Here is a 25,637-nt window from a genome sequence, read left to right on the forward strand (position 1 = left end):
GTTTTCGGTTTGTGCTGCATCGGGACGATGCGCTTTTAAAGGGGGGGGGGGGGGGATAATGCCGCGCGCAGACTTGCAGAAGGTTCTCGTTTATTCTTGCTGCGAACATAACTTCTATCGTTTTTGTTGTTCTAGAAAGTGCGTGTTCATTCTCGCCCCAAGCGCGCTACGCTCGAACGTTCCCCGCCGAATCTTCGAGATAGTGACTCATTCTAGGTAAGAGGCCGCCCGCGACCTTGTCGAGTCAGTCTCGCCCCAGCGTTCGACTCTGCTGTCACGCCGACTTCGACGCCCGCGACGCCCTGTTGTTACCTTTTGTACCCTTTTTTTATTTTTGGCACAAGTTCGCCACGTTAAACGTTTATTTCTTCTTGTTTATTTATTGTTTTTGGTCACCACCCGTGACAATATGTAGAAACAATATGAAGGATACATGCCAATACACAAATCTAATGCTACACTAAAGGATGTCGCACTTAGGCAACATGATCGCAACAGCAACACCGCACGTTGTCCAACAGAGGAGCAACTTGTTGCTCGCTCCCCGTGTTGTCCGACAAACCTATCACATCCCGGCAACAGCAGCAGTGCAGCATGGACGACAACGAAAATGTTGCCTCGGTATGACAGCTTTTGGCAACAGAAACTGCAGCAACTTGTGTTGGACAACGTGTGTTGCCCTGATCACTGGCTGAGTGAATTTTGGACAGGCAACACGACAACACACATAGCATCGATGGCAAAGCTAGTTCCCTATCAATAACGTCTTACTCAAATAAAGGCTTGGAAAACGTTATTTAACGATAATTAAGGCTGGCGTGAAGCTAAAATAACTCGATGGATATTTCTACTACGTAATTACGGAAAGCGATTGTCGCAATGGTTACAGCTACGGTCGTAACGTTCAGATTGGTGTTGAAGTTAGAACTGCCGAGAGACCAGCTCACATTACTGCTAGTAAAATAAAATGGCATGCGTACTCACCCGCTGATGGAGTATAATCAATATAATCCAGGAAAGCAGAGATTAAAAAATCGAAGCATTAAAATGACCACTCTGATCATAATTGTTGGTGCTCGGACTTGGAAACAGCCGCTACCAGAAACCTGATTTGTTTTCAAAATACCCAGGACGTCTTGGGTGAATGAAGCGATCACATAGAAGGCGGTAGGCAAATAGACAGCGTTGAAAAATAGTTATTCCACCGATCATTATGAAGACCGATCGTGTCGGTGTCCCAGTTTTTATGCACTGCCGGTTGAGCTCAACACCACGCTACAAAAGACGCTTTGGGGTACTGCGGGAGCTAACTCAATTTCACAGTAGAAATAGGAATTGCATGAAAGAAATCCCGAACATATATCAGCGCTCTCACTCTCCTTGGTTAGGGCTATCTGCTTTGTCAGCGAATGAAGAACATTTTGATAAAATAAAGAGGGGTGAAAACACTCCCTGTGTCAAGTTTTCTAATCACAGTCACTGGTTGATGTCGTCCCGTGGTAATTTCTGGCCCTTCGAACGCACTAGCACTTTGAAGAGTCACATTTCCAGCGACGCCGCGCCGCACACGACGACCGCAAAATGCCGGAGTGTTCCCCGGGTTGTCCACGCCGTCAGCGCGGTGTGACAGTATGGTCGGTTCAACGAATCGGCCAAAACGGTTGACGGGCGGCAGAAACATGTTGCCCGACTGTTGTCGTTGCCGCGATGTGACAGGGTCGCCGTTAACACGATTTCCTCGTGTTGCCGGATAGAGTCGTCCAACTGTTGCCTCAGTGTGACAAAGCCTTAACGGTAATAAAATTCGAGGAAGCCTCTCTAGAATTTATTGGTGTATGGCGCAACTGAGGGGTTCCTATTTGGAGAACATACAGTAGGACGACCTTCAACCTGAGAGTTATACTGGTAATATCCTGGTCGCAGATATCTAAACTTTCTCGCTCCCCCATAAAGAAGTATAAGGAACTTGCACGAGTTTCCGGGCTGCTGAGCCGAAGCTCTACGGCCACTGACGGCGCAGGGGCGAGGCTTATTGTGTTTACGCTGCGTGATTGGTTCCTTGACGTTCTAATCGACAAATGTCTGCAATCTGATTGGCTGCGCAGCGATAATGAGATGTTTGGGACTCTTCATGCTTTGTCTTTCTTTAACTGTTAATGAGCATGGTTTATGCGCTTCTTTTTCAGATATCTGTCTTCTTTTCTAAGGTGTTAAAACTTGCCTATTTTCAAGAAACCATGACATACAGGCAAATTCGCATTTCATCATTCCTATACTGGGAGCAACTTGGGTCTAATCTAAAACGTCCAACACGAGGTTTATCGAACCGCTGCGAACGGAGTCGGATACCCAAATATGAGGCCTAAAGCTAAAGCGGAAGCACGTTCCGTAACAAGAAACAACACCGAAAACACCAACTATATTTGTTTGCAAATTGTCAGTAGAATCGGACATGCCAGCTATTGTGTTACCACTTGTTATTCACTACCTAAGTTGGACACCTTCAAAACGCTGACACCTCTTAAGGTGGGACAGGCTTTCTGACCACCAATGCAGCATAGTCATTCATTCAGTCATTGTACTTTTAACCTTAAAGGCACCATTGAGGGGCACTTCGGGGAAAGTTTACATTCTGAAGTCATAAAAAAGAAACAGGTGGTTTTCATTTAACACTGGTGGTGTTTTTGCAAAGACTGCAAAATAACAAATTCAAGAACAACTTAGTGTAAATAAAAAAATTGTTAAAGCGATCCATTAGCACAAATAAGAGACTACAGCACTTCGAAACAAGACAGGGCCCCCTATGTCGGAGGAAAGTTCAATCCAGACTATGATGGTCTGTGAAAAAAAGAAAAAGGATCGATTAAAATCAATTGTACGACCTGCGATCTGAGAGTGAGACCCATGGCATCTTATGCCATGGGTCTCACGCCATCTTATGGCGTGGAATTAAAGTTCAAAACACTGCAGGTCGTTCGGCTATAATCGTTGAAGATAAAACTTGCTCCTGAATCGTTCAAACGAACATCCCTCTCTCCGGAGCATTCTCTAAGGTCGGAATGTCCAAGGGTATTCAAGGAGTGTCCGAGTTAGCAAGGTTCCACACGATATCGAATCATCTTGTCTTTTGACCAAATAAAGAACTGACTAGCAAACGAAACGAAACCGACGTCACGAAAATTCTGCATTCCAGACGTGGACGAGTGTGCTGAGGGGCTGGATGGCTGCAGCGATGACCAGGTGTGCGTCAACGCCGTGGGAAGTTTCAGCTGCGTGCCGAGAGCCCCCCAAGCATGGTGCCACAGAGGCTACCGGAGGGATCCAGTGACCAGACGTTGCGAAGGTGGATGTCGCCTTTCCCTTTATTTTGCACACTTCACTTTAAGAAACCTAAAGTGTCTACTTACCCGATAAGCACTTGGGAGTTCCAATTTCTGCAATCTACGGACCGAGCTCGGCGAGGGCCGAGGCCGATGATATGAACTCGATGTTAGAGCAAAGTTTTAAAAAATAAAATAAAAACGAAGTGTGGCACAATATTGGCGAACCACCAGTAAAACCTGGGAGCTGCAACCATAAGACGCACTTTAATGTGCCCTACAGCGAAAAGGAGGTCTCTTATTCTACTCAAATTAAACACCATTTCGGAATACCCAGACCTTACTATTTCCGGTATGCTATTCATAATCCCTAAATTAAAATAACTATTGAGAAAACTGCAAATGAGGGTAACGCCGAAACCAACTTTCAATTTTTCACGCGCCCTTCAGTAGGGTGATGTCACAATTTTTCAACTTGCAAGTCGAGCAGCCAGTCTAAATAACGCAATATTTTGTGCGTTTTATGTTGGTTCTTTTTTTTTTTCGTTTTGTTGGCGTGAGTTTACCCAGCCTTCACACCATCAAACCTCCTGTAAACCGTCGGGAACAAGCTATACTGCCCCCGATGGATGGATGGATGGATGGATGAATACGGCTGAGCCCTTTGGATCGGGCGGTAGCTTACGCCACCTAGCCATTTTGTTTTACCATTTAAGCCCCCATTACGACATCTGGCGTCAGGATTGAAGAAAGAGTAAACATGTAAGACAAGGACGACACAACCACATCTTTCAACTAGCAGTGGACATATAGGAATTCCAAAAGCGAGTACCGGTTAAAGGCAGGAAAATCGGGGAAAGGGGAACTAACTATAAGAAGAGACGAAGGAAGGAAGCAGACGATAAGATAAAAGGCAAAGTGAAGTCGACGGAGTCATTTCTGATTTGAGAATTTCAACTTCAGTCTTCGTCAGAAACAGGGTGGTATTAGAACCGTTGTTGTTTGCGCTGCTCATGGTGATTGACGATAATCTCCCGGCCGTATCTGACCAGTCTGACCCAAAGTCCCTTGATGCTTCTTTTTACAAGTAATGACAGCCAATACAAATGGCAAAGCACATTCCGCTGGAACAAAATGGCGTCCTTCAATTCAGTCTTCTGCTGTGCACCGTCATTCGCTTCCTAAAACATTCACCCTCACGCAGTCGGCGCATCAAAGAATGTCGCTACTTGTAGGAAGCTCTTATCTCGAAACTTTAGTCTGACCTACGTACTGGCTCCCGCAGCTCAACGGAATGGAGTAGACCTTCTTCTTATTGCATGGCATGAACTCTTTTTCATGTCTGACGGTACTGCAACTTGCAATCTGGTTATTTTTAGCCTGTTGGCAGAGTTGCTAAAGGCGCATACGGCAAGAAAACACGACATTCGTATCGAACCGCGATGCAATAGACTTTAACCGGTGAGCGGAATTGTACTTCTAAGGGATAACTACAAACCGGGCTTTCTACTTAGAGGCAGAGGGCTGGCATTCGATCCCAAGAACAAACTTCTCCCAGAAGGAGCGGAGAAGGTCAACGGAAAACACGGCCTTAACAAACCTCTGATGCTCAGTTTTAAAACTGACTTCTGAAAAATGATAATAGGACTTTGTGAAAGATGATGAGAACAGCAATTTGATGATACTATGTTTACCGATTTCGAGTCAGCACTAGAAGAAGGAACAACACGTTTAACGTATACCTTTGCTGGAAATCCCAGCAGAGACCAGAGGAACTAGCATGAAGCCGCAGATCGAGCTGCTCTAGCCCTTCATGCGAATGTTCTTCTTTTGTGAAGCTGAGACCAGACGAGCAAGCGGAAGAGGCATCTGCAATATTTCCAGCGGGAATTAGGTCAGGATGAGCAATCAATTAATTATTGGCGAATCTGAAAACATGGCAGTCAGGAAAAGAGTTGTTGATATGCTCTCTTATAGCTCTGTCAAAGAATAGAAGAAACAAATCTCACTGAGAATAGGGACGAGGCAAAAGCCGATGCAAACGCCCTTCTTTTGGCGATAGATCCTTCCCTCATGTTTGACTAAGGTTGACTGGAGGTAAAGATAAAGCACGTCAAAAAATCCTTCAACAGAAACAACAGAGGAATTCTGAAAATCAATGCCCACATTTTCGAGGATAGCGTCAGAGACAGAAACGAGCAGGCCAGTTTGATCTAGGTTGATACACATGTCTTCAATGTTGAGTAAAAAAAATAGAGCGCAAGAAGGAAAAGGAATGAAAGTCACTGCTGGAAATAAATTCGAGGGAGTTTGACACACTAAAAGTTGGAGAACGTGAGTGCGTGACATTTGCTTTTGCAAAAAGAGACCGAGAGGCTTCTGCGAACAGCCCGTTTCCGACAAAATGCTTCTGCGAAAAACACCATTCGTATCAGTTTTTGCCGTGAAGAACAAGGAAAGATACTGCTCCGCGAGACCAGCGATGGCACTCTTGAGTGACAGGATGTTCAACGAATTAAGGACGAAGCAGTTTCACCTCTGAGCTGAAGGACCCGCACGGTTTCGGCTTTACAAAACTCGGCAACTATCGACATTTAGCTCCATGCATGTACTCGAGGGTTCCATCTGCCTCAATCTTCCCATGAAGATTTTAAAAAAAAAATCACTTTTATCTTATGAGTAAGATTACGGTAAGGTCTGAAACTTTGGAATCTGGTTCTGAACGCTAGTGCTACTATTGGGCGCAGAATGAGGGTTTGGTGATGCGTGGTTCATTTGTGCGGCAAAGAAAGAACATTGTACTTCGGTTACTTTATTTTGTGTTTGTGTGTGTGTGTGGGGGGGGGGGGGGGGGGGCACGCTGTACTTTAACGCTCACCCTCACTCTCCTGTTATTGAATAATCGGCGCTCCTCGCTCGATTCTGCTCGCAGACATCAACGAGTGCCAAGAGTACACGCACTCGTGCGTAGGCGACATGGTCTGCATCAACACCAAGGGAAGCTACATGTGCGAAAAGCGCCAACCGACTAACCCCGGGGTCAAGGATCACTCCGGAGGTCAGCACGGCAACGGACACTCGAACAAGTGCGCCCCCGGCATGAGATCCGATCCCCTGACCGGCGACTGCCGAGGTAATTACCTCCAATTTCAAAAATCGGTGTAAACATTTTTAATGCGAGAGCATTAACTGCCCCATGAAGCGAACCGGCGTCATCAGCTTTTGAAGCCGCGCCAAACGGCACCTAAACTCCCCTGTCCCAATAAAGCGAAGACTGTCGTCTGTAGCAGCGATCTGATGGATAGGCTCCCATTGGCTGGCACGTACGCGTCATAGTTCCAAGGAACGAGGCTCCCATTGGCTCTCGCGCGGCGTAGTTCCAAGGAACGCCACCAGAGAAGCCCTCTCCATGGCGGCGCAGCGCACCCAGCGGCCCGGCCGCCGGTAAAAGGCGCGGGCCTGGCCGCACAGCCCGCACGGGCAAACTCCAGAGAGGTTGCACGGCCGAGCTCAGCGCGGCGCGGCCACTTCACGAGAGCGCGCGCTCAGCCATCGGCGGCTACCTCGGCAGTAGCGAGACGTGGTATCCACGCCAGTACGCCGCAGACAAACTAAGGGAGCGGAGGAACGACATTTATGCTTTCGAACTCACAATTCATAAGAAGTGCTTAGGTGTTCATATTGTAGGAGAAGCGCAAAAGTAAACTTACTCTCACAGAAAATACACGCACGCCAGAAAAACGGTCACTCACGTCGCGCAGTATCCAACTCGCTAAAGAATCCATTCTAAGATGCTTAGCTATCCTCGGATTTTTTTTAATATACATTTTTTATTTTGGTGGGATTTGGGGTGGCACAGGAAAACTGCAAAGTATTGGGTTTACCTATATTGGGTGCATATTAAGTCCCGTTAAAAATAAATAGGTAATAATTTCGATGATGCGCGGACCTAGACTATAATTCCTGTATGGCGATAATAATCCCTTGAGAAGGGGAGCACAGGGGACAATGGGACAAACACAAATCTCTAAACACAGCTAGGTGACTGGTGCGCGACCTTAAATATCTGCCTGGTCCTGGTAACGAACCAGCGACCTCCCCATTTCCAGTGAAGCGCTCTACCGAACTGAGCTAACCGTGAGTTAGACGTCAGTAGAGCAAACGAATTTTATCAGCTGCCACCAGTCTAGAACCAACAAAAATGAACGGCCTGCATTTTAAACTTATGATTAATGCAAAGGTGCAAGGGAGCTGGACAAGAATGACGATAATAACCCCTGGAGAAGGGGAACAAGGGAGACAAAGGGCAAACACAAATCTCCAAGATCGAATTATCAATTACACACAGCAGTCACACATTTGCGTTTAGTAAGCTCGGCACGCTACTCTACGATGCCACATATGCCCCGAAACACGCCGCATAAGGAAATTTATTGCCTTCATATTTCTAAATAATATGTAACATATCGTACCTTCCCCCCCCCCCCCTTTTTTTTTTTTTCTCTTCTTTTCTTTTTTTTACCGCAGCAGTAAGATGGGCATTGCCGAGCGCTGTCTTCGTTCCTATATCGCGTTAGCGGTTCGGACAGGATGCCAAAGTTTCAGTTATTCGAAACGAATATCTTTTTTTTCCTTTTTAATGGGGAATTGCGTCCGACGAAGCCTACGAATACACGTAGCTTGAATAACGTGAACTACCGAGAATGGGTCCCATTTTCCCACCGAAACTTTAAGAAAATCGATCAAAACTTTTGAGGAAGGTGACGGTAAGTTCTGAAACTTTGACATCTGGTCCTCACGATTAACGCCACGTTTAGGCGGAGACTAAGCGTACGGCGATGGGTAGTTCTATATGTATATATATATATATATATATATATATATATATATATATATATATATATATATATATATATATATATATATATATATATATATATATATATATTGTAATTATTATGGCGAAAGCCTTCTATATCTCATCGTTCAGTCCTTGAGCGAAAACACGTCGGCGACACGAAAGGCACCAAAACCCACGGTTCGCCACTGGACCACGAGATGGCGTTACTTGTGCCAGAATTGGCGGAGGCGCGCGGGGCGGCGCCAACCCAGCGGGGGAGGAGGGCACTCTCCCTCGGGCAGCGGGGAAGAGCGAGCGTGCGACATGCCGTGATGATAAACGGTGTCAACTCAAAAGTGCGTCGTCAGAGAGCGCGCTGTCTTCGGGTGTTCGCTATCACCGCGATCGGCGCTTGGGCTTTCACCTTCAAGCCGTCTTAGGGATAACATAAGAAACCCTGTTAATTTTTTTTTCTGGGACACGCATATACATCTTATTTATGTTATAGGGACATCATTTATAGTCGTTAAGAGCGACCTCCTCTCCCACCTTCGCTCTGATAAAGTGGAAAGAGGAGGGGGGAACTTTCCCTCATTTCTTGACTTGTCACCAACTCTAGTTATTAAAGGGGCACTGACACCCCAAAGGTCGTATTTATTTTTATTTTCTAAAACGATGCAACTTGCAGTCATAGACACGCAAAAAAAACCGCATCGCGAAAAAAATTTTTCCCGCGCGCGCGCGCGCCTTTTTATTTTTGGAGTTTGATTTTCCCACCTCTCGCCTCCTCGCTTCTTTTGATCGGTGACGTCAAGAATCATGAAATTTAGAAGCTTTGTAGGCGACATCTCTATAACATTTAATTACGGCAATCCTAAAACATGTTTTTTAACGCAATTGCGAACGCACTACGGCCCTTCTTTTTGAAATACCAAAAATCCGGAGTTCGTTGTGGTGCTGTCTCCTGGATTTGTGTCCTCCAACGGAAAACAGGCGACACCGCTCAAAACCGGTCCGCCGCAACGCCTGCGCTCGCTCCTTTCCTCCTCGCTTTGGGTCGCCATGGCAACAGCAGGGAGTGGTGAAAAAAAGTGGACTCTCAGGACTCCGGAATTTTTGACGTCAAGGCACCGGCGCCGATCGCGCGGGAACTTCGAATTCGGCATTTGGAAATTGTTTTTTTACTTCACAAATACTGAATTCCCAAATTTCATATTTTGAGGGTAATGTCCCGGCATCGTTTTCAATCGTTTCGGATAATAAAAAAAAAATATGATTTTGATGTGTCAGTGCCCCTTTAAACTGAGCCTTCGTAGAAAACAGCGACTTATATTTATCTATTACTTATTTACTTATTAATTGTTCCCAGAGAAGTTTAGAAGAAAAAGGCGTGGCAATCATTTCAAACCGCGCAGCCGAAGTGCGCGCAAGACTCGCGCAGCTTCCAGCGTTCATGCGTCTGTTTACGTTAATATTTGCAGACATCAACGAGTGCGAAGAACAGCGACCGTGCGGAGAAAACGAGCGGTGCCACAACCTGATCGGCACGTACACATGCACCTGCATGGACGGATACCGACGCGACAGCTCCACAGGCCCCTGCAAAGGTAAGCGCAACTCCAACAAGGTGCATTGTCGTTTAATCTGTTTCACGTTTCGACCGCTAGGTCGCGCCAGTTTTCGCTGCGCGCTTGCATAGGCCGAAGCACCCCAATTCTTTCTTTCAAGTCTTTGCCGCTGGGTGGCGCCGCTAAGCGGATTGGCGATTTGGAAAGCGCGTCGTACCTTCAGTCGCTAGAAGAGGACATGGATGATGGAGTGACGGATCGGTCATTTCAACTGTTATGCGTGGCGCAAGAAAACATAACCCGGTCCTGAAACTGATCAAATCAAAGAATAAATTTATCTTTTCTTCTTTTTTTTTTTTTGTCTTACACTATTGACGTTTTATTTAAAATAAAAAATGTCAGCGAAAAATTGTTTCGCTATTTTGGTATTTACGCTTAAAAAAAAATTTTTTTTCTGGGGGGGGGGGGGGGGGGGGGGGGGGGGAAGGGGGGCGTGCGCTTTGCGTGGTCATGTTGAGAACCAATATATGTGTGAAAAACGAGGCAGGAACAAAGGGGAACATTCCCTCGTAGAATGAACCAGTGCGCCCTCTACGCACTTATGGACCCGAAAAATAGTACCCTTCAGAGTCCAGACTCCAAAATTCAACCTCAGCTGGAAGTCAGAGAGTTCATAATTTCGCGAAGGTATTTAAATAATGCACGAACCTGTCCCTTAAAATAAATTACTAACCTGAAGTGGAGAACCCCCAACCCTCTCTATCCATCGCAGGACCGTGACGTCACTTCGTAACTGGGAAAAACTACAAATCGACTTAACGCTTTCATCATTAGCCATCCTTTCTCGCTGTTTGTCCAGCACCCGTCTACACTCTAAGAAATGCCTGCCCGTCTACTTACCCGCAAAACACTCAAAGACCCAATCTCTGCGATCTACGGAATCAGCTGAGCCAATGATGAGGTGGAACATCCGTTTAAACCTAAAAATGAAGTCTGCGCTGTGGCATTACGCAATGCATGCATGACGCTTTGTATTGCATAATGCCACGGCACAGACTTCATTTCGAAGTCTAAACGGATGTCCCGCCTCATCATTCGCTGAGCTGATTTCGTAGATCGCAGAGATTGGCTCTTTGAGTGCTTTGCGGGTAAGTAGACGGGCAGGCATTTCTTAAACTGTACGTCGGAGGAAAACTATTTAAGTAGCGGGCCGCTCTGCTTCTTTTGTCACGTCACCGACAACTTAAGAAACGCAGGGCGTGGCGAGTCCCGAGCACGTGACCACCGCTTCGTAGCCAATGAGATTGCGGCATCAGTCGAAGGAACGCCGAAGAACCAATTACAAAGCAAGATGCGTGATCATAATGGACCGCACCCTGCGGCAACCTCAGTGGCTCGCGACCGACGCCATGGTGAATTTACCGGCAGCAGTTCAAAGGCGCGCTACTTGGCCTTTTAGAACTCGCTAATGCTCTTATCCTTACAAAAATCAACCATTCTTTCTCTCTCTCTCTCTTTCTTTGTCTGTTTGTATGCCCCTCTCTCCGTCTGTCTGTATGTCTCTCTCTATCTGTCTCTTTCTCTCTCTCTCTCCCTATCTCTCTCTCCCTATCTCGCTGTCTCTCTCCTCTCTGTCTCTCCCTTCCTTGCTCTCTCTCTCTCTCTCTGTCTGTTTCTCTCTCTGTCTCTTTCTTTCTCTCCTTCTCCTTCTCTCTTTTATTTTTCTCGTTTTTACAGAATGGTGCAGAATGGTGCACACGCCCTTATACATCTCAGACTTAATTTATCTTCATTTGACAGTAGAAAAAACACAATACTGCACGCGTTCACCCTGATTTTAAATGAAACGCACGATCGATGTCTCACACGGTTTATGAAAGGACGTTGTGCGCCGTCCACCCTGTTTCTCGGCGTGGAGGAGGCAAATCGCACATGAGACTTTCATCGCGCGTTTTGGAAACAAGCAGGACCCGCATGCGAATAAATTGCAATTTCTTTAGGCCGCCGCGAAGAATGTAGAATTGTGAAGCCGTATTCACACTGCTCGTATACATCACACAAAAAAAAAAAAGAAGAAAAAAAAAAAACTAGTCTCCAGGCATTGTGTGAGGCATGCCTTTTTCTTGTATGAGGGTACATCGGCCACAAAAACTGTACCACGCATGTTAGAAGCATGTATGGAGCCAACATGCTTTGAATATGATCGAAGCCTGTGTCCGCAGATGATTTTATCACCATGTATGCAGCGAACACCGTGTATTTTGTATGATTTACTATAGCAGATGTACAGCACTGTAGCCAAAGATAACGGCCAGAAACCATTTTTTGTGCACCTTTATTTCCTTGTGTTCCGGAGCGCGGATGAGTCGAAACAGACCGCCATGCATTCCAACAAATGACCTTGCGTCCTCTTTTGCGCAGAACGCACATTGAGCCAACCACTGAGATCAATGAAGCGAGATCGAACACTGACGAGGACAAAACACTTCTATTTAAAAACGTTATTTGTACCTTGACACTGAAGTACGACAAGAGCGTAACGGCCATTACCAATGTCAAAAAGTAAGCTGCAATTTTCGGTGAAAAAACAATTTTTTTTTTTTCGGGCTCGAGGACTTTTGATAGGTTGCAGTGATTGATTTTTCGAGTTCTCTACGGAAAGGTAAACGCGCGGTCATTTTGGGACGTAAGTAACGACGCCCACCGTAGAATACCCCGTCTCTAAATGACGAAGTGCGTCGCGCATTGAAGTGTTGCCGTCGTTGCAGACATCAACGAGTGCCAGTACGGAGGACACAACTGCCAGATCGGATTTCGCTGCGACAATACGCCGGGCTCTTTCACCTGCGTTCGGAGCTCGGGCTGTGGAACTGGCTACACCGTGAATTTCGCCACGGGACTGTGCGAAGGTAGGATATGGTTCTACCTTCTCGGAACCACGTCTCCTTGTTTAGCTTCCAGGTGCATACTGAATGGGTTTCTCCTTTCGCCTTTCTAGGCGACGAATTTATCATATGGGCAGTTATGTGATTGGCCGAGTCATTTTGGAGCACATATGAAGCAGCCAAAAGTTTATTTTTGCGTAGCAAAAAGTATTTTTGGAGCATAAGCAGACTTTTTATATTTATTCGTATCAGTTCGAATTTTATATTAAGATTTATGTCTTGATGTCTACTTTGCCTTTCTGTTTATTTACAATCTTTTGGTGGCCTAAACAGCATGGCAGGTGGGATTCCCTAGCTAGCAGTTTAATTGCACGTAGAAGTACGAGACACGCTAAAAGGACGCTGACTGGTAAAGGGCAGTACAAACTACAGTGCTTGGTTATTTTAGGTAGAAATTCCAAACTAAACCAAATAGAATTTTCCACTGAAATAACGTTAGAATATAATACATTTGAGCACCAAATTGATGTTGTCTTTAAGTTCCCAATATTTTCATAAAACCGCAGTTATTAATTCAGACAAAAACATAGCATTTATCATTTGATTGTGATCTTCAATTATATTTTATTACATTTTATAAGCAGAATATCATGATAACAAAGGTCAGCATGGAAACAATAAATATGCTTCCTTTAATTACAAATCACGTACCGATTTTTTTTTAGGTTATTTCCAGGCCTGCATTTACTGCTCCAGTTAATTTAGTTTTCATTTACTATACCAGCGAATGGATCAAACCTAAATAAAATAAATAATTAAACGACAGTTAACACAAAAAATAAGCATATCGAGTAGTCAGTAAAAGTTTTCTCGCAATACTTAAGTATCATTGATGAACCTTGAATGGGAAAAAGATATCGTCAGAATATCGTAGTCCTGCACCCTACTTGTAAATTTTCGCAGGGTGTACCAGGATGTAGCAGGTTCGCGCTTTGGCGCAATTTGGCGCAAATACCGCAGCCATCAAATCACACTGTATGTGTTTCAAAAATTCTGAAAATATTGCGAATTATTTTTATGTGAGCTCTGTTCCTCTGTAAAAATGCGATGACACATTCATAGGCTCACTTTTGTCTGCTCTTACCGAAGCTCAGAGACGAATTAACATCCGTCAACCATAAGCACCCACAAACCAAGACAGGCAAATTATATGAACGCCCGTTTCCTTGCATATTACGAGAGAGGTTATTTCCCAATCTTTATAGTCGTTCAGATAGATTTGAACACCGACAGAGACTTTAATAACACAACGTTTCTGAGTTTTTTTGTTTGTTTTTTTTATTAAAGGAAACACTCTTTCCGAAACATGGTTTTATTTTCCTTTGTAGGTATTTAAATTTTTCTGACTGTCTTTAATATTTCGATAAAAAACTTTTTTCAGTGCATTCAGTTTTTATGAAAAGGCGTCACGTTTATACGGATTGTTTGTGAATCTTTAAGCTTTCATGAAGCATATAAATCACGCAAGCTAAAACTGCGAAAGCATAAGGGTACAGATTGCTTTGGTAAACGTTTAGCATGAACCGAAGCAAAGGTTGTAAGCTATACTCCGTCCCATCCTATGATGGACTGAAGCCCGATGCTACAGTCTCCCGGGTCCAATGACGGACATGTTACAAACCACGTGGTATACTTCCTCCGTCGTACGTATCAGTGCGCCAAGACGCGTCCTGACATCACGCTGGTATTGCTTAACGTCACAACTCAGACTGCGTTTTTTGGTCTAAACATATGTTTCGGCATTGTCATTCGCTGAGCTGCCTCCGTAAGTTGGTGAGCGGCTCTCCGAGTGTTGTGTGGGAAAGTAGAAGCACGGGCACGGGTTAAAAGATGTGGTTGTGTTGTCCCTGTTTTAATTGTTTTATTCTTTCTTCATCCATGACGGGCTTTTTATAGAGTTTTTATCATCATGCCAATCATAATATTTTTTTCGTACAGGTAAAAACTGGAATTTGTTGCCATCCTCATCATTTCTTGTGGCGTATTCACCGCCTGTATTTTTCACCCGCTTATGTAACCCTTTCTCTGCTCAATGCCCTAACGGGCGCAGCAGGACCCAAAGTAAAATAATTAATTAATTTAATCTTGCGAATACCGGAAATACCTTTGCTCTAGCGAATCCACCTTTAACGCTACCGTCTCCCCGTCCGTTTGGCCAAACAGACGACGACGAATGCCTGATGGGCGTGCACAACTGCCAGCCGGGGTTCGTGTGCCGGAACACGGAAGGATCATTCCGCTGCGACCGCGACAGCTGCCCTGGCGGTAGCAAGCTCCTTCCGGACGGAAGCTGCGAGGCTCTCAACTGCTCGGCCGGAATGAAGACCGATATCTTCGGAAAGTGCGTTGGTACGTAGACGATTATCTGCGGATGCAGCTAACCTCGGCGCCATGCACAGGCGCTGGAATGTCGAATGTGTTTAAAGATACCAGGGGAGTTCCAAATTAAAAGTTTATAGGGAGGAGCTTGGGAAGTATCTTGAGCTACCTGAAAACTAAAAACACATTTTCGGAATACCCGGCCAGGTTTTACTCTTTCTGACGTGCTATTTATCGTCTCTATGTTCAAAATAGCTATTGAGAAAATGGAAAATGAAAGTTATGCCAAAAGCAACATTCAAATGGCCCCGTTCTCTCCGGCGGGGTAACAACACATGTTTTTCTAACTTGCAAACCGAATAAACAGTCTAAAAAATAAAAGAAAAAAAGTATTTTGCGAGTTTGATTTTGTTTTGCTGGCGTGAGCTTAACTTAGCATTCATTTCACATCACCAAACTTCTCGGAACCCGCTGGGAACGAGCCGATGACTGAAATCAATCCGTATCATCGCATCACAAAAATAAACGTCACGTTTTCAGTGTTGTCAGTAGAGCCTCTCAGACCAAAATTAAAACGACAATACCTTCAGAAAAAAAAATATTGTTTTTTTGGGATACTATGATTGAGATCTGTCCATTAATATGTTAAACCACTATAAGGCAAATCAGTGACTGTCATGATGTGAAACATCTTATAGATGCTTCACATCAGGATATTATTGGAATGGTTGACATAGTGTCTATATGGATGATTCCAATAATCTCATGATGTGAAGCACGTGAAGCGTGTTGCAGAGAGCCGTTGTGGGACGTCGAAAACGATCTACGAAAACTCCGTAATGACACGCGCTCTCGTGTCGCTGGGCTCTCCTGTCGCGCACCCTGCAGTCGACGCTCTCGTGTCGTGCGCCCGCGTGGCGCCCTCCCGGCCGGCACTACCCAAGGCCTCCGAAACATTCTTCGCTCTCGCTTTTCAGACATCAACGAGTGCCACAACCGCTCCCTTTGTGGCCGCTACCACCGATGCATCAACACCGTGGGCTCCTACCAATGTGAAAGTCTGCTGACGTGCTCTGCTGGCTACGAACCCAACCAGAAAGGGAATCAGTGTTTGGGCAAGTAGAGTTTTAAGTAATAAACAAAGTCGACCGTTGCGATTATGCCTAAACAGTTGCATTTTAATGCACTAGACCTCTTAAAAACCCCAACAAGTGACATTGGCGGCCGCCATTTCTTGGGGTGACGTTGGGTGGTGATGTTTTTAGTTATTCTGCCCGATCCCCCCAAAGGCCATTCTGGTGATTTCCCACACCACCTGGTGATAGTTACGAAATTGCAGAGGGTAAGAAAATTGGCGAAAAAGACAAATCATACTTTTGGTTCCTAATTTCTTGGCTAGAGGGCGCAAGTTACCGCCCCTTATAAAGGGTACAGCCATCCATCTATGGGCATGAAGCTTGTGATTGGATCCGACTCCTTGCCGAACGCTGAAGCAGCACTCGTGTCCAGTACACGCTCGGAGTACGTGGCCAAACGGTGCCCGACTCGGATAAGTTGCGCAGCATCTAGTAGATGGCGCGTACCTCTGAAAAGGGTCTATTGAAGTGCGCGTTCCCCAATAATCGATGCCTCTTTCCTTATACGATATACGTATATTTCGCATATGCAGACGTTGACGAATGTGCCCTGGGAACTCATGACTGCAAGAGTGACCAGAACTGCCATAATACACCCGGAAACTACGTCTGCGAGTGTCCCATCGGTTTCCATATGAACACCTTCAGAGAATGCGAAGGTGCGTCGCCCAGTGTATATGTTCGTGTGTACGTACTTACGTGCTCGCATGCGTCCGTGTCTGCATGTGAACTGTTTTCCTAATATGAATGTACACGTGTGTTTATTTTTGGGTTTTCGCATTCGGTGTTTCGCCTGACTCAGTCGCAGACAATACTACGTGAAAACAAAGGACAATTGGAGCAGAAGCTGGTAATATAAACACAAATAAAAACCCTCTGGTGTCTCGAATTCACTGTCCGATTTCGCTTCGCTAGAGTTAGCTCTCTGAAGAGACTAAGTAACCTAATATAAGGCAGAAACAACAGAAACACCAGCCGTCTGCTTGTGCTTTGACTTTCCTCGTACAACGTCTGCTTTCATCTACGTTACCACCGTTCTTTCTAAAAAAATAAATCAATAATAGTAGTGATAATAATACCAGGGGACCACGATGAGGTTTTATGTGCAAGTCGGGAACTTCGTGACAACCTGCGATGACGTTTTCCTTGTTCAAATGCAGGGCTCGCATTGTATAAGATTGCATATGGTCGTAACTCAATCTCTAGGTTCTAAGCATAAAAAAAAACATTCAATTTATGCCTGCCCCTTTTCTATATTAAAATCAATATAAAAAGATCGACGCTAGATGGCACTATCGAACGAGGAAGGCACAGCCCTGCCCTTTCTCGTGCAATGGCGCCATCTGGTGTCAGCGATAGTTCCGAGGTGAGGAATTTTTTATAGCGAGTTTAATAGAAAAATCGGCCACGCATGAAAGTTACGTTTTTCTTTTAGGATGCTTAGAGCCAATAGATTGAGTTATGACCATAAACAGACTATGACAGAAAGTAGTTTAGTGCCCCTTTAATACTTGTAACTGAGGTTGCTACTTTCCAGCATGTAACTAACTGACTGAAGCGTTCGAACCTCGAAATAAGAAATCATATGATTAGTGTTTTATTTGGCTAGAATTCAAATTTTAACAGTAGGAGTTAGTAAGCTCGCCCAAAAGTACCATATGCTAACCCGGATTAAGTTTGTTCCCATGGAAACATGTCATTAGTCCATTCAGAGGCTAACCATTCTAATTATGACTATATTTACTTTTTTGTGGCCAAACGCTATCTGGATTTGTGCATGTAGGAACCTCTTGATTTTCATTGCTTACTTGTCTACGAACCCCTCACCCCTTTTTCCCGTCCAGACATTGACGAGTGCACACGATTTCGTGGAAAGGTGTGTTCAGTCAACTCAGACTGCACCAATACGCCCGGGTCTTACACGTGCGAGTGTAAGGACGGCTTCAAAAGAGGTGTCGATCCGAGATCGTGCATAGGTGAGTCGCGCCTCACGTGGGAGCTGTCTTTGACCGTATAATCCCGATAGATCGCCCACCTCTCTTTTCTTTTTACCTTTTCGCCGCGGGTGGTGGGCGTTCATACGGGATTTTACTGTAGACGAACCCGTCGCAAAATGTCGAACCCGCGATATTTCTCTGCAGATGTGAACGAGTGCGAGGACGAGACCGACTCGTGCGACCACACCTGTATCAACGTTTGGGGATCGTACCAGTGCACCTGCAAGATGGGGTACCGGCTAGCGGAAGACGGGAGAGCATGCATCGGTACGCAGAACACCAAACCCTTAATTATGAAAGCCCTTAGGCCGCGGTCACTATATTATACATATGCATTATACAAGAGACAGTCTGCAAGACAGTGTCTCATGCGTGTGTCTTCCTTGTACGACGGCCCTATCCCACTGGACATACAAAAAACTACCTACAGATAGGTTCTGACCATACAAGGGTGTATGCAGGAAACTGACATACTTCGATGAATATGTCGTGTCCACAGATAAATCTCCCATCATGTATGCAGCGAACAGAGTGTTTTTTTGTGCGTGTTTTTAGAAATTTGTAGAAAATTGGTTGCCCTATTTCTTATTCAGTTCTTGAAGATACTTCGAGCAGTGAAACATGTCCGAATACTTTTCCTTTTCTATGTCTTGACTGGAAGACAATGACAACCCCACCTCTCTAGAAATAGAATGTTGATCGATGTAAGAATGCGCGTACTACGAAACAAACGAAAGCAAAATAACTGGTGGCGTGTACAGACTGCAACATGTGTATGGAAGAGCGCGCGCTGTTCCCAATATTTTCATTGTTTTTCAAAAATGCTGTTATTTAAATTAATATACTGCCCTCGAAACTAAAAACTCTCCGTGTAGTGCGATATCAACATTTAGTACTACTGCAAATGCTTGGGCGATGCTGGCCTAATAGCGACAAAGCAGCGAAGTTGCATTCTCAATAACTGTGTCTCTCGCAGTGTAAGCATATTTGTGTCAGTCTATGGTTGGGCCCCAGTGCAGTTCTCAGGTCGATGCAAAAATGCTTTATATCTATCTGTATTTATAAGCCCTAATAAAACATGTACAGTTAGGGTATACATACGTAAAGCTGCCAGCCAATGTTTTTTTTTTTTTGTTTTTTTTTCAGACATGAACGAGTGCGAGCAGTGGAAGGGCCGTGGTCACCTGTGCATCGGCACTTGCGTCAACGAACCGGGCTCGTACTCATGCTCATGCCCCGAAGGCTACAAGCTGGGTTCGGACAAGAGGACATGCCACGGTAAAGATACGCCACTTGAGCATGCCAAGGGCAAGAATGACAGAAGCGGAAGAAAGCTCTTAGGCGGCAACACAAGAAGACATAGATATATATCTAAATAAGCTAAGGACAGCATAACTTTTTCTACCCTACGATAGGGCAGCACCGCTGTACAGCCTTTGTTGGTTGCAAAAAATGTCTCGTTGGAGCCGACGTTGTGCGACAAGATAGGTCAATTTAAATGAAAGTTTGTTGCGTTTTTCTCCCAAGGAGGTTATATGTTACTAAATGTTTTACCATCACAAATCAGTTCAAGTTGCTGTAAATTGTAAAGAAAAATTTAAAAAAGTGGAGTTTTCTTCTCTTTTTTTAATATTGGCGTGCAATTTTACCACATTTCGGAAAAAGAGCTGCGTTTCTGAATTAATAACACGACTACAATAATGGCTAAGCATAGCTTTTTTTATATATATATATTCGTAAAATGGCATTTAAACATAATCATTTGGATATATTTTGCATCGTCTTGTATGAAGCAGTCTGTTGGTAATTAATTTTTTTAATATCTGTCTAAAACGTGTTTTTTTGACGTGTTTCGTAAATGTTTTTGCCTAGAAATCTTTCATTGTAATTTTTAATATTATTTGTACATGTCGTAAACCTTTCATACAATAAGTAAAAAAATATTACTACATGCGTGCTTCAGTGTGAAATTGACGGTTGTGCAGATTGCAATAGCGAAACCTTGGTGATCTCCACGCCTCGAAATTTTATATCACCGGAAGACAATTAGTATACTAATTGTCTTCCTGTGATACAAAAAAAATGTTTTTTGGAAGAAGCAGACAGCCATATGCGAACGCCTTATAAGGCGTCCGCATATAGCTGTATGCTTCTTCCAAAAACATTTCTTTAACTTATATATATTTGTTTTTATAAAATATAGAACATATAACCAGGACCATAATTTCACTTTACATAATACAGAACATATACCCAGGACCATAATTTCACGATTTGACTTGCAAACACCCTACTTTAAATCTTCACTCTATCTTCCTTTCTCTCTCGCTTTCGCTAAAAATAAGAAAACGAGCTTTCTCGGATAATAATTTTCTCAACGTATCTCGTCTAAAGGGTGTCATATGCGCCGAGAAACTTAGCGGGAGGATACAAGAGAGTGCGGAGGAGTCAGAATGCCGAGCTCTGGTTGGAACGATCAGTGGATAGGCCTAAAGCTAGGTGCCCTTGTCTCCGTTGCAATCGTCGCGCGCATTAGAACCCGGAACGCCGGCGTCCGGCGTTCGGCTCTCGCATTCGAACGCGTTCGACGAGTGCAGTGGACAAAAAGGTAGCTAGCTTTAGGTCTACCCACTAATCGATCCAATCAGAGCTCAGCGTTCTGCCGTCTCCTCCGCGCTCTTGTCTCCTCCTCTCCCCCTGCTTCTCGCCACATGAACGTAATCACGTCCGAAGAAGTTCTCGACGCTTAGCCTTGAGGTTGGAAGGCTTTACACCGCACTCATCGTTCAATAAACTGTCGCCTCCTATTTTTTTTTCTTCAGATATTGATGAGTGCGAGCAAGAGGGAGTCTGCAACGGAGAGAATGAGGTGTGCCTCAACACGAGGGGAAGTTACCGCTGCAACGTCCTCGACTGCCCTCCCGGATACATCCGGGACACCGACCACAAGACGTGAGTCGTCGTTAACCTTTTGGTATCCGCACGGTCTCTTACAAATAGCCGACTAAAGGGGTATTCACACGAGGGAGAAATCCCGGGGATTTCTCCCCGGCAAGCCGACATCACGCGAAAAAGCCCCGCGTTTTTATCTCGCGATGCGCGCGTGCCGGGGAGAAATCCCCGGGATTTCTTCCTCGTGTGAATACCCCTTCAGGGGTATCCACACGAAGGAGAACTCCGCGGACGGATGTCGTGACGTCAACATCCCGGGAAACTCCGTCCTCGGCTCCGCCGCGTGCACCTGCGGAGCTCTCATGCTAAGAGTACGAAGCCTCCGCGCCTCCGCCCCGGAGGAGAACGGCGCCGCGAGGCGTCAAAAAGGGATGACGTATGTCTCATGTGATGCGCGCTCCGCGGAGGAAAGGGGCGGATTTCTCCTTCGTGTGGATACCCCTTTAAGACGCAGGACGCGAAGTACTGGTGCAAACTCGGAAAATTAGCGAAATTGCGTGGCAAGAACATGTGCGTCAAATGACACGTGGAGGGAGGATGAAACATGGCGACATGCGCGACCACAAGCGTCGCTGTGGTCGGCCATCCACGATTGGCCAAATAATCACTACACTCTAAAAAAAAAAAAAAAAAAAAAAAAAGCCCCTGCATTTACATTCTCGCAGAACCACTCGGAGAGTCAATAATCCCCGCAACTTCCGGAGGCAGCTAAGCGAATGACACAGTCAAAGCAGATATTGAGCCCAAAAAACTCAGTCTGAGTTGCGACATTCAGCAACGCAAGCGTGACATTTTGCATTGCTTAATGTCACAACTCAGACCGCATTTTTTCGTCCAAACTTATGTTTTGGCATCTTCATTCGCTGAGCTGCCTCCGTAAGTTGCGCTGATTTGCTCTCCGAGTGTCGTGCGGGAAAGTAGACGCACGGGCTTTTTTTAGAGAGTAGGACGTCTTGAGTAGGATTAATTATACTCGCATTAATGGAACTAAGAGGAATGCCGGACCGTCAATCTTGGCGGTGTTCGTTAAGGACGCGATGGCTACAACCTTTCTCCCTGCTTTTTTCACGCGCCGTCGAAATTGTTAATGACAATAGAGAAGCCTGGTTGTAACCTCAAGGACAGGAACCATTGGAGATAGCCACCGAAACATCTCGAGCGCCGAAATCTTTTGGTGGCGCCCTCCTATAGTTTCCTCTCGTGACGTCATTACCTTGCGAACAACAAGTTCGACGGTGTTTGTAATTAGCATGGTGGAAGCTTGAAATCCTTGCGCTCTGAAACAAACACTGCCAACACCGTCAAAATTGAAGTTCTTGCATTCCTCTTATTTCTGTTGATAAGAAAACATTTGCTCACGTCATAGTCAGCATTGGGGCCATCTTTGAAGGCCGACCAGCGACGCTTTTGATCGCGCACGTCGCCAATAGCCTGGACCTAGGCCAAACCAGGCTTGCGTAGGAAAACGTAATGGGGCTCTAAATGTGACACTTGTGCGAGAAAGTCGGCGACATCGCCGCGAACGCCATGACTGGCCAGAGCAGCGTTGGACCTTGGCTCTGGCCAATCGTAGCGGTCGGCCATTTCGTCGTCTCTCTTCGCCGAGCATCCAACTCTTGGCGACGTGCGCGATCAAAAGCGTCGCTGTGGTCGGTCTTCCACGATTGGCCGAACGGTGACTATGACGTCAGCAAAGGTTTTCTCGACGACAGAAATAAGAGTAATGTAAGAACTTCAATTTTGACGGTGTTGGCAGTGTTGATTTCAGATAGCAATGATCTCAAGCTTCCACCATGCTCATTATAAACACCGTCGAACTTGTTGTTCGTAAGGTAATGACGTCACGAGAGGAATCCATAGGAGGGCGCCACCCTGGAAATGCAGGCATTGGCTGCAACAAACGCGGCGACCACGGTGTTTACGACGTTGGGCTGTCGTTATTCAATCGCCTATTCATCAGATTGACGACTTAAGTTCCACCCTAGCCTCCTCTATACTGACAAAGCCTGGCAGATCAACACGAGAAGCGGCCGCCGATATGGAAAAGGTGGGGCTGCAGAAAACGCATAAGAGGGGAGTCACGTGAAAAGGCAACCCGCTGAGGCGAGACGCCGCAACAGACCTCTCCCGAGCGAACAAGTCTGTTTCGGGTCCTCGCCGCTGCAAAAGCTCTGCACTGACATCCAAATTCCCCGAGAAATCGCTCTTTGTTGCTCTGTGCTGCCAGACCCTCGCGCTCCAAATCTGCGGCCGGGCGATCTATGGCTCCCTCGTCGAACTGCCAGGCTTTTTGCGTATAGAGGGGGCCATGGTTTTACGGAATGTTGTACAGAACAGCGTCTCATCAGCAACGGTCTTTCCTTTGTAGCCGCTGCAAGCGCAAGGCTCGCGACTGCGCTCAGAGCAACACCACGTGTCTGGACCAGCCGGTGTCTCTGTCCTACAACTACTACACGCTCGTGAGCAACATGAAGATTCCGCCGTCGGGCAGGCTGGACTTCTTTACCATGAGGGGTCCCCGGTTCAGCTTCTCCACCGTCCATTTCGAGCTGGAAGTCATCGAAGCCACGGCTTCCTCCCGAGCGCACGGAGTTGAAGTGGCGACGAAGAATCACTTTCACATGCGGCGGACGGGATTCAACGAGGCCATGGTGGCTCTGGTTCGGCCTCTTCAGGGCCCTCAGGACATTCAGCTGCAGCTCCAAATGAAGATCTACCAGCACGGGTTGTACGCCGGCAACGCGGTCGCCAAGATTTTCATTTTTGTCACCGAGAATGAATTCTAGATCGGGATTAAATGTACAGACGAGGAGAAGTTCGGATGCTCCGTGCTGCTACTCCGTGCAAAAATGGCAACCAATTGTCGTAAAGTGAAGTACAGTGACATTTGAGGATGCCATCGATATGCGGTAAAGTTAAAACAAATGTGTGTATGCGTGTTTTTTTTGTTTTTTTTTTTATGATTCACAATCTATTTTTTTAGTCTTCGAAATGACGTGCATTTTAACAGAAGCATAACTCTGACCAAAGAAACCAAAAATAAGGCGTCATATTTGTATCATTTGTCATTAAACAAACATATTTTTACTTCCCTGGAAATATAGCTCCAGCTCCTACCGTTTCGTACAAGTGCGGTCTTTCTTCTTTGCGAATTAGAGAACGTTTTTGAAGTGTACTAGACAGCTGTATAGCATATCAGGGAAGTTGGAGAGGTTTAGCTATTCCTATTAAAAGGGGGTGGGGACTGGGTGTGCATCATTGCTTCATTGTGAACATATATGTCAGAACCCGAACCTGACGATAATTATTGATATTTTAGCCTCATGCAAATTGCAGTAAAGTACCGGTGTCACCAAACAACCAACGTGCTTTTTTTGTTTGATTAATATCCCCCATTACATACACGATATAGAGTGGAGCGCGCTCGCTGCATCGAGATCCGAAGGCTATATGGATACGGAGTCGCCATTGTGATCCTATGTTTTTTTGTTGTTTTTTTTTATAAATATTAAACGTTAGAAATATTTTTTTATTCCCTTATGGTTTTTATAAATTCCCAAACTTAAACTAGAGTTCACTCACTTTTCGAAAAAAGGTTAACGGCTCTTCAATTCAGGTAAAAAGTCAGCAAAGGGCACTTGAATCTAACACTAGCACAACGGTTCCTATACGAACTCATAACAATGCAAATTCAAGGTGAAAGTCAACGCTCTTATTACTTTAGATTATTCCTGCACATCACCTGCCCTGTCGTCCTCTAAGCTGCCAACCAAAGTTGTAAATACCCTTAAAAGTATCCGTAAATAAAAATACTGGGATACGTGACCGACAGCTAAAATACTGATACTGAAATACATTAATAAAAAAGGTATTTCGATATGTATCAAATACCTTTGTATTTAAAAAAAAGTATGTTGAAATACAAATAGATAAATACTAAAAATATTTTTGTTACTATTTTTGGTGTTATTACACTTCGTACATATGACTGTGTGCGCCCTTTAAGGTATACGAAAAAGAAAAGAAGAAGCACATATGATCCACAATACTCTAAACAATTATTTGAAGCCTTCTTTGAAACCGCGACAAATGATTACTCACCAAAAGATTCCGCGTGAATTCCAACGTTGACGTTTTTGATCCGAAAAATAATAAAGTGAGAAGCAATATAAGTGCTGAGTGTAAAAACACTCCCAACCAAAGTTGGAGTGCATTTTGTTTTTGCGGCATCTCTTATCCTTCCGAGAAAAAATCGCGGGGATGTCTAAATCAGTTTTGTGTGCCCAAGAATAACTTGGAGATGTCACCATGCCCTTGTCCAATCGGGGCTCCTCTCTCAGAACGATCTTCTGACGTCACGGTAGAATGAAACAGTGCTTTTTAATATGTATGTTGGACGGGCTGGCAACGCCCACGATTTTTTTTAAATCTTGAAGAATAGTCGGCGCTGAAGTCCGGGGCAGCATTTGTTATCTTTTCAGGATAGAGATAACTTCTGCGCGCAGCTATCTTTCGTCTGCTGGACCGTGGAACGCCTTCTGAGCAAGCGCTGTAGCTCTG

At 45.1% G+C, this 25,637-nt stretch overlaps 1 protein-coding gene across 4 annotated transcripts in view; it reads left to right on the forward strand.

Annotated features, from left to right (window-relative positions):
* Positions 1–24,437, forward strand: part of LOC8042625 (fibulin-1) — a 71,756-nt gene extending 47,319 nt beyond the window's left edge. For 3 of the 4 annotated variants that reach the window (XM_029995707.4, XM_029995706.4, XM_029995708.4), the window contains 12 exons: positions 3,194–3,343; positions 6,253–6,453; positions 9,642–9,767; positions 12,497–12,637; positions 14,837–15,022; positions 15,970–16,107; positions 16,662–16,787; positions 17,973–18,104; positions 18,270–18,392; positions 19,272–19,403; positions 20,948–21,077; positions 23,446–24,437. In XM_029995707.4, coding sequence (XP_029851567.2) covers positions 3,194–3,343; positions 6,253–6,453; positions 9,642–9,767; positions 12,497–12,637; positions 14,837–15,022; positions 15,970–16,107; positions 16,662–16,787; positions 17,973–18,104; positions 18,270–18,392; positions 19,272–19,403; positions 20,948–21,077; positions 23,446–23,863 — 2,003 coding nt within the window. In that variant the 3' untranslated portion in view covers positions 23,864–24,437. The remainder of the gene's footprint in view (positions 1–3,193; positions 3,344–6,252; positions 6,454–9,641; positions 9,768–12,496; positions 12,638–14,836; positions 15,023–15,969; positions 16,108–16,661; positions 16,788–17,972; positions 18,105–18,269; positions 18,393–19,271; positions 19,404–20,947; positions 21,078–23,445) is intronic. The other variant, XM_042291697.1, reaches the window with a different exon arrangement.
* Positions 24,438–25,637: the final 1,200 nt, after the last annotated feature.

The sequence above is a fragment of the Ixodes scapularis genome, unplaced genomic scaffold (assembly GCF_016920785.2).
Source record: "Ixodes scapularis isolate PalLabHiFi unplaced genomic scaffold, ASM1692078v2 PGA_scaffold2__306_contigs__length_199485367, whole genome shotgun sequence".
Lineage (NCBI taxonomy): Eukaryota > Metazoa > Arthropoda > Arachnida > Ixodida > Ixodidae > Ixodes > Ixodes scapularis.